The sequence below is a fragment of the Anneissia japonica genome, unplaced genomic scaffold (genome assembly GCF_011630105.1).
Source record: "Anneissia japonica isolate Jap-2015-1 unplaced genomic scaffold, ASM1163010v1 scaffold288196_len149068_cov176, whole genome shotgun sequence".
Lineage (NCBI taxonomy): Eukaryota > Metazoa > Echinodermata > Crinoidea > Comatulida > Comatulidae > Anneissia > Anneissia japonica.
This window is the reverse complement of record NW_022712618.1, coordinates 86,798-96,252: the sequence shown is the minus strand read 5'-3', so window position 1 is coordinate 96,252 and position 9,455 is coordinate 86,798. Positions and strand designations below refer to the sequence as shown.

Sequence of the window (9,455 nt, the reverse complement as noted above, 5' to 3'; positions counted from 1 at the left end):
GGTAAACATAGAAAGAGCAATAATAGTAAAACTCGAGCGTCACGACATTGCGAAGTGTCTGATCTTGTTCCTCGTATCGTACTCACTCGAGTCAATCCGAGATGGCCCGAGTGAAGTTTCATGCAAATGTTTCGTACGGAAAAAAAAATCGCATCCTGGTAACAGTTATAAGTCCTTATATGGGGTTAAACTGGCAAAACCTTCGGTGTTTACTTCATAGCACTTTCACTAAATGTTTACGATAATAATATGATTTTCATGAATAAGCTTAACTGCCAATGGGTATACACTATTTTTGGTAAATTTTAAATGAAAGTTAGTTACCAATGTTTATTTGTGGCACGGCTTTCTTTCTTGTTGTAGCCTGTTTTGAAAAATAAAATGCCAAAAAGAAGGTGAAATAGAAATTATGGGCTCATAAATCCTGCAGTGTTTTTGCTTGTTTTGTTGCTGCTGCTCTTCTGGAGCCCCCAGTAAATGTTGCGAGACTTCAGACGTTGGTGGAGCTGTTTCAAAATACACCCGATTAAATGGTGTATTTATGTAGGCGATATTTTAATCGACGATTAAAATACACTCCGGCACGGAATATTTAATATGACCTTTTAACCAGAATATTATGTTACGTTTTTCTCAACATCCCTTGTTAAGGGGATATTAGGGCAGGGTCAAGGATTCAGTAGAGGTACTTGACCTACGGGGCGGAAGCGAGTACAAGAAATTCACAACAAATCTGGTTATTTTAAAATCTGTGCGTATATTGTTCGTTGCCGATACAAAAAGGATGTTAGAAAATTCTTACTTACCATTGTTTGAAAATATACACCTCCCTCTGTAAGCTACTCGTAGTTTAGCGTCTTGTGTAATGCAAGCTACTACTCGGAGGACGCATTCAGACGAATATGTCACTCCATCTACTCCGCACACAGGGTCCGACACTAGAGGGCACTCTTCAATGCAATTTTCGGTTGCAGGACCAGGGAACTCTAATACAAAGTAATATATACCGTGCGCCATAAATCAATGAATTATGATTGATTAGAAAAATTGAGATTGGAATAATATATAAAACTCAAATATATTAAAGTTTGTAAACCACCGAAAATAAATATAATGTTTAGTAATGCAAATGCAGTAATGCATCTAATAAAATATACGAAAGTTATGAACGACATGTTTCGACGTGTCCCAAGTCATCATCAGGTAATAACGCTTTGCTACTAACGGTTTAAATACTACCGGTCAGATGTAAGACGAAACAAGCAAATATTAAGGTAAGTAATGTATATAGAGGTCAGGAATACTATAGTAAGTCATGTAAATAGGAATTAGAATGAATTAGAATGAGAGAGTGATCTTGTAATGAGTTGTTTGTTTGTTCAGTTACGGATTTCCCCAAGCAATGTATAGGGCTTCTATTGATAAGTATTGTGGGCGGAGTCAATAATAGTAAAACAGTCTGAATTAGATGTGTTTTCACATTTAACATAGTTTTTCAAGCCATGTTCTCACTGTGTTTGACAATAAAAGTTGAATTGAATTGAATTTGAAGATGTTGAAATATATGTGATGACTTGTCCCGAACTAAATACTCCTTAATCCGTATTTCTAAGTGTCTATTTGTCTGTCCAATATAACACATGTATGAAACATGTCGTTCATAAGTTTCGTAAACATATTGTTACTTTCAAGTTATACCACCGTAGGCCTACGTCTAAAAAATCATTTCTTTTGCATTTCATCATCAAAAGCGTATTACTTGGTAGTTTCATCGGAACATTTTTTGTCGACACCTAAGTGTTACATCTTAGACTAATTGGTGAAATTCGAAACTTTATACAGATACAAATTTATTATCAATCACATTGTGATTGAGATACAGCTTCCCTAACAGCTATAGTTTGGTGGAATATAGATTATAAATAGGCCTAGAATTAAAATATATACAAAACTTCAGCTTAATACCATGATCTATCTGTTCCATGGTATCGATATATTTCCAAATTCGTATGTACACTATATTTTTAACAATTTTTTTATAAATTTGCTTTCAAATCAATTAATTATATAATTTCCTAAATGCATAATATGTATGTTTTATTTAAATAGGTTTCATTTTGTTTCAAAATGTTTGATATTTTGTTTGTTTTTATAGATCTAATGAAATTTCTTCGTGTTTACTTGTGTATGGCTAACTACCGTCTAAAATGAAGGCATCTTTTAAAATAAAGACAAACGAGAGAATATCAGCAGTATTACATTCAAGATGACGAAGAAAACTCTGTGTTGTTACGGGGCCACAAAAATCGCATACCCAAATCGGCCTCTTTGACCCCACTGAGGCCACGGATGTTCTCTGATTCTAATATTCTCAGCTGTCCTACTAAGTTTGTAGACACACGTTACTCAATATATATTATTAACCCCTAATTTACACAAAATAATTCAATTAATATTTTGGCAAGCATATGATTTTAAAGTATAATTAAGGCACATATTGGAAATAAACTTACAAGGATTCAGAAGGTTAAATAATTTGGCAATCACAACTGTATTGCGATTTCACGTTCGAATGTCCGATGTTTTTATTCATTTTTGTATAGCATACATACACGATAAAAGAATGTTGACACTTTAATGAGCTGCCTGTACGACTTTGTCCACATTATCAAATTGTCTTTACTGTCTTTGTCAAAAAAATGCTGTATACCCACATACATAGTCACGATTTAATTATTATATGGTCATGATGTGATGTCATCATGACCATATTTAGGCATGTCATGTGTCTTGTCAAATGAAATTTGATAGTCTGGACAGCCCTTCATACCGGTATTAAAAAAATAAAACTAAGTTATAATTAGTAAACTACCTATTTTTTGATAGATATTTACCTGTCGGTTTCGGACTATGATAGTCTGGGCGCGGGCGTGGACCAGGACCAGAAGGAATGCCTGGCATTGAGCCCACGCCTGGACGCGAGCCTACACCTGGGCGCGAACCAACACCTGGCCGTGAAGGTACACCTGGTCGAGATGGTATGCCAGGTCGTGGATTTACATCCGGTCGAGAAGGAAAATTCGATGATTCGTTTTCGATTTCTGATGATCTGGATTCTTCTGATGATGACGACGTTGATGATGATTCCGTGACGTCATATGATAATGCAGAATAAGATGAGAACCTTACCCAAGATGAATAATCGCTACCGTCGCCCTCATTTGTATACTCGCCTCCACATAGTCGTAATATATCTAGAACTATTACAAGACGAAAATAAACTACAGTAACTATTTTGTGTTTTTATCATCTTTGGTTTTCATTTTGGCAAACCAAGTAATTAATTATGATTCTCCAATTTCGAAATTCCATAATACATGCACTATTCAAACATATGAAGAACAGCATTCTCTCTAATCATAATATTTATAATTAGTTCTAAGCAATCCATACTAAGACCTAAAAATAAATGATAATAGAGTAGACATTAACATAATGATAGTTCTGTGTGCTATATGTTGGTTTTTTTTTCCATTTTTTAAACATAAAATTTATATTCTTTCTCGGTACCCGATTTAAATCCTGTACTTAAAGAATTGAATAGAACACATCGTTGAATGATTTTTGTTTGTGAGTCTAGCATATCGTGCCCGTTATGCGTCACATTGTTATTGATTGACGTTTGACGAAAAGTCTACATAAGTTTAATAGAAGGCATAACACACTGAAGTAATAATAAATTATAAAGTAACTTACTGGATCTCTTCCTTAGAGTTTCACTTTGCGTTACCGTCACGGCACACACCAGGAACCACATCAATAAACAACGCAAACTTAACATGCTGTACTCTTGAAAAACACACAGACATAAGTGGTAAACCAGATTGTTATATCTCTAATACGATAACGTAATTTGCACTATAAACTGAAGAACCAGCAGAATCAAAGATTTTCAATCTCCCTCACGATATTGCATTATATAGATTATTAGTCCTTTGAACCCAGTTGTTTAACTTTTAACGAATTTTATTAAATACAGTGCGACGTTCGTATAATCTGAACAACCAACTGACGTAGCAATTCGTGGACACTTCCTTTACTTTTTGTTCTCCAAAACTTACATTATGCATAATACATGATTGTTAAGTTCCTTAAAAACGATCGTAATTAGAAGGAGGGTACGATGTCAGCGACCTTGTTTATTAATTGCTGATTACTCACATGAATTTTATCGCATCATTCGATGGATGCGGCTTGGTTCAGTTTTCGAATAAGATAGGCCTATAAGCTGTGTATTAGAATAATAATTCCTGCGAAATATGAAATCAGATTAACTTGGGAAATGATTTTTGCAGCTGAATGAACTCTCATTGGGCATCGGTGTCATGACAGTTAATATCCAAGTATGTCTTAATCAACACGAACAAATTAGTTTCATTTTATATGTAAATTAGAAATACATGAATACATCACGTTATATTATAGTTTCATTATAGTTTTTAAGACAGGAATTATTATATTTCATTAGCCATGAAATACGTTGTATCTTGTTACCTTGACAGATTCAGGCTTATGTTTTAAAAAAGGGTAATCAGAATTATGTCACAAATTAAAAAAAACCGAATGAAAACGTATTTTCTGAAAATAAAAGATTGTCAATGTTTGTAGGCGAAAGTTTTTATGTTAAATCGCAAATCAACTTTATTATGAAATGTTGTATAAACTATACTCACGTGTCCCTAGAGTGTTACACAGCATACAACATATACTACCCTGATATGGTTTGGACTAGATGCGGTGCTGATAAAAATCAAGATAAACAATAGATGGCAGTATAGAACAGAATCTAATTATTTATAGAATCAAACTATGGTTTAATTTATAAGGCCAAAGGAATGAAATAATCATTTAAACTGAAAAAAAATAATATTATTCTGGAAAGAGGAAATTATTAAATGATTTAGCATACGAAGGCTCTCCAGCACGTACGTATACTGTTTAATGCAATGAGGAAATACCTATTTAGTTAAAAAAAGATAAAAATAGTTGGATTAGAGTGTAAGTATCATGCGCCAGGCACAAGACGTTTTGTTTCGTATTTGCTTATGATGCTCATAAAGTTTAAAATAAATAACTTGAGATGATGAAAGCATTGTAGCGTTTAAAAATCAGGCTATGGAGGAAAAATTGTTTGATATGTTGTAGAAGCGTTTGGCGCATCGGTTGTGGCTTGGACTCCCAACCTCGAGGTTGCGGGTTCGAAACTCTCGCTGTGCAAATCGCTTGCATCCTTGGGCAAGGCACTTTATCTACGGTTGCCTCTCTCCACCCAAGAGAATACAAGCGGGTACTACCGTAGGTTCGAACACAACTGCGCTGATTACTAGCTGCAATATTATGGAATTCTCCCTGAGTATGTGTTCCATATGTGTTTGATCCAATGAAGAGCTTAGAGGCATTGTGGATGAAGCGCTATATAAGAGCGACATATTATTATTATTATTTAAACTGAATGGTTAAAGACACAAGGGTGTTAACGAAAAAAAACCCCGGGAACTCGGGAACGGTTAATGAGATACAGATTTTCTGAATATAATATTAAAAAAACTGGTGGAAAAGGTGGAAAATAGATGGTTAAGCACCTTTTTTAACTAGCTTTTGAAGTAATAAAAAAAATCTGTATCTTATTAATTACTCCGCGCCTGACACAAAGTTGTGCATCGGTCAACCAAGTAGCGACAGGTCATTGTAATAATATGATCAGAATGATTTCTGTAAGCTCTCATTTTATTATCTTTTTCAAATCGTATTAAATGTTTAGAATTTCTCATGTAGACGAAGAAGACATACATGAAGAAGATACTGTGATATTTGTTCATCGTTACCAAGACCATATTTATTTTAGAGGTATGACAAAATTAAAAAAATAAACTTGTGTGGCGGATTCATGGGGGCCCAGCCCAGTCTCGCCCTCCCCCTAAATTTCTCAGAATAGGCCTATTAAAAAAAAAAGAAATAGAGAAAAAAAGAAAATCATATAAAAATTTAAGTCTGAGAGGCCATTTACAGGTGCGATAAATCAAGGGCTATTTTTAAGTATCCTTCCGAAACCGTGCTACGATAACTTCGCCGAGTGACCAGGGATAGTCCGGTGAAGTTAGGAAAAGTAAAGTCCGTGCGATGTCCCCGAGAGGAGAGGCCAATACGAATTGGAAGGGTCGATGTTTCTGATGAAGGTTCGGTCATGATCCACCCAAACCTTTGAAAATATAAGCATTTTTGAAGGTATGTTTAGTTGATTTTAGAGTATGGCAATACAGTATGTAGTAATTACAGGAATTGTGTTTCTTTTGTCATGACAATTTGTGTTGATAGTATCGACGGGGCATGAGCAGCAATCGCCCCTCAACACTCGATGGGCTGCCCGGATTAAAGCCTATATAAATATTAAAATAACAAAACTTACACAATAAAGATATAAGGGTTTAAAATTACTTAATTCATAAATACTAATACTAAATGATCGCCAAAACAAGCCTGCCCATGTTTAGACACAAGTTGGAACCTATCGTGTCTACATTCCAAATAATATCCGTAACGTAAGGACAGTGTTTTTAAGTTTTATTTCTCACACAGATTATTTAGATCTATACTTGCCGAAAGTTTGTTCGCGCTTCATTTTGACTGTAATGGTGATTTATGATGACGAAGTTTACTATATAAGAGTTTCATTTCCGGTCAACTAGATGTACTACTTCCCCAAATGTTTGTACCTCAACCCTAAGCATGGTGGGTCTGAGATGGATGTGGACTTACGGCTTTGAAGTGGGTAAAGTGATGACAATGTTTTTAAGTTTTATTTTCCAATTTACATCACCTAAATTATTTAGATCTCTACGATTGGCGAAAATCGCTGATAAAAGATCATGATAATTTATTGGTGCTTTATTTTTATTCTGATAATAAATTTTACTATATAAGGGTGTCATTTCCGGCCATCTGGTATTATTTTCTTAAATGTTGCCACTGGCTGAAGTGGGTGTGGACTTATGTCTTTGAAGTAGGTAAAATTAAATACATCAGACAATGTTTGGAAGTTTTACTTTCTATGGTACATCACAGATGTTAGTTAGATCTATTTGGTTGCCGAAAATCGCTGATTAAAGATCATAAGAAAGTTATTGGCGATTCATTTAGACTAATGGTATTGTGATGATGATGATGGATTTTACTATATAATAGTGTCAATTCTGGTCCTAAAGGTACTATTTTCTCTTCTCAAATATCTGCACCTCAGCCCAAACCATGGTGGGGCTGATGTGGGCGTGGACTCACAAAACGTCCCCCCACCTTTAAAATCAGATCTGCGCCCTTGATTGTTGTACCATACTAATACTTTGTACAATAACTGGTAACATTATTATTGATAGCCAGCAACAACATATGAATGAGTTTGTGAGAGGTGGAATGGACAACTTCGGTGGCGGTGGGGATAGAGTGAGTTCCAGGGGAAGAGGGCCGGAGGGGTGAGGCAGAGGGAAAAATTCTCCAGAAGCTTCAAAACTGCAATTATAGAATGACCTCACCCTAATGTTGTGCACAATTTCTACTGACTTGCCTACATAATTAATGGATTTCCCTCATAAACACTTATCAATTAGTCCTGAGTCAGACATTAAAATTAGTGATAATTGAACACTGACTAATATTTTAATCTAAAGACAATCTCTACCCCTGTTCCTATGGCCCCGATAAGTATGCAAATGAATCAACAAAAATTCAGGTCAGTAAACACTAATTACACTGCAAGCTATGTACACTGTATAGAATTAAGAAAGACCAATTTGTGATCTGGAGCACCCCAAAAGTGTTGGTTAATTTAAACAAGTATTTGCTCGTACCCTATAGAGTTGAGTTTTAAATCTTATATTAGTATCATAGAACAAACGTTACTCCGAATAAATAAAGAAAGGTAGGCAGTAAGGTTTGTTCTGTGTTATTTAAACATAATCAGATCGAAGCATGCTCCTATCCTATCCACAAGTGGTTCCATCAATATACAGACCGCCCTCTTTCGACGCACACGGCTTTTCGTAACTTTCGGTGTCACTCCACAACCGACACGACTTGCAATCTTTCTGGGTGACTTAAACTTTCATTTAGCTGACTATAAAGTATTGCCTTAGTGACGTTGCATCTTTAATTTCATAAAATATGGAAGGATCTGTCTCTTATACACATCTAGATGTGTATAAGAGACAGGTGTGTGTGTGTGGATGTGGGTGTATGTGTGTGTATCATATATGATTGCATTATAATGCAATGACTTAATTGCTTAAAGTACTTTTGTGGTTAAGAGTGTAAACTTAATATAACAATTACATTATACAGTTACATCCCCTCATTTGGGACACTTCTTTGACCGCAAATCGAAAAAATACAATATCTTTTTTTCTCATTAGCCAAACATAATGGACCATCATTATATTTGAAGGTTTCGGCCCAGTAGCTCAGTATTTTTAAGAATGTGTTGTACAGGTTTGTGTATTTACATTGATTATTATTTAATTAAAACAATAACAAAATAAATTAAACTAACCTAGGCTGACTTTGGAAATAATCAAGTTGATATTTGTTACTGCAGAAAAGTCTTACATCTTTAACCACCACCTCCAACCACAAATCAGGGACATACCAAATTAAAGGGTTCACGTCGACTATTCATGCGTGTCAACGTAGTCAACTATACCTGTTGACTACAAATGAAAACCTTTTAGATTTCAGTCGAAATGTAGCGCGCGCTAGGCAACCTTATTAAGCAGCTGTCATGGCGAACCTTCATGTCGTCTTTGCATATTCTACCGGTGTATTGGACGATGAGGAATTCATGTTTTTATACAATACAAATAAACCCAAAAATGCCGCATTCAGGTACCGAGATTATCAGAAATTTGATCTAGACAAGTACAACAATGATGAATGTAATGCATACTTCAGGGCGCATCCGGTGGTCAACTGCGATGCAGATAGTTAACAGGCCTCCCCGGCCGCACTTGCTGCGGTGCAAGTTTGCATTGCATGCACACTGGCGTAAGTACGCTCATGAATTTCCACAGCCTTTTTTTGTGTTTACGAAGGCAGTAGAAATTACATAACTGCCTGTGCATTAAAAAGCAAATAATACAGATTAATTCAACACAAGTTAGAAACTTCCCTCAGACTCTGTCTCTGCCTCAGTTGGACGAACTAGTGAAAGCAGCGTTGCCACTATATTTTCATCTTCCATGTTTAAACTTCACAAGCGAGCACGGCGTCCTAGATTTAGGACGACGGGAAAAACGAGGTGAACACGTTCTCGATTTTGGTAGTGGACGAGGGAGACGAGGTAACGCATGCGCAGTGCCTTAAAATGACCTCATCACGTAGCAGTCCACTATGTCGACGTGCAAATCTAA

General features: G+C 35.7%; 1 protein-coding gene and 1 long non-coding RNA gene across 2 annotated transcripts in view; one reads left to right on the top strand and one right to left on the bottom strand.

Annotated features, from left to right (window-relative positions):
• The window catches only part of LOC117107962, an 18,414-nt gene extending 11,180 nt beyond the window's left edge, over positions 1-7,234 (bottom strand). Inside the window, exons 1-4 of the mRNA XM_033249774.1 lie at positions 4,734-7,234; positions 3,757-3,849; positions 2,895-3,260; positions 807-986 (exon numbers count right to left, since the gene is read on the bottom strand). Of these exons, the coding sequence (XP_033105665.1) occupies positions 807-986; positions 2,895-3,260; positions 3,757-3,849; positions 4,734-4,758 (664 nt within the window). The 5' untranslated portion in view covers positions 4,759-7,234. The remainder of the gene's footprint in view (positions 1-806; positions 987-2,894; positions 3,261-3,756; positions 3,850-4,733) is intronic.
• On the top strand, positions 1,053-3,015 carry LOC117107964. Its single transcript, XR_004445310.1, has 3 exons — positions 1,053-1,274; positions 2,156-2,387; positions 2,887-3,015. It is a non-coding gene; the product is annotated as an uncharacterized LOC117107964 (long non-coding RNA).
• Positions 7,235-9,455: the final 2,221 nt, after the last annotated feature.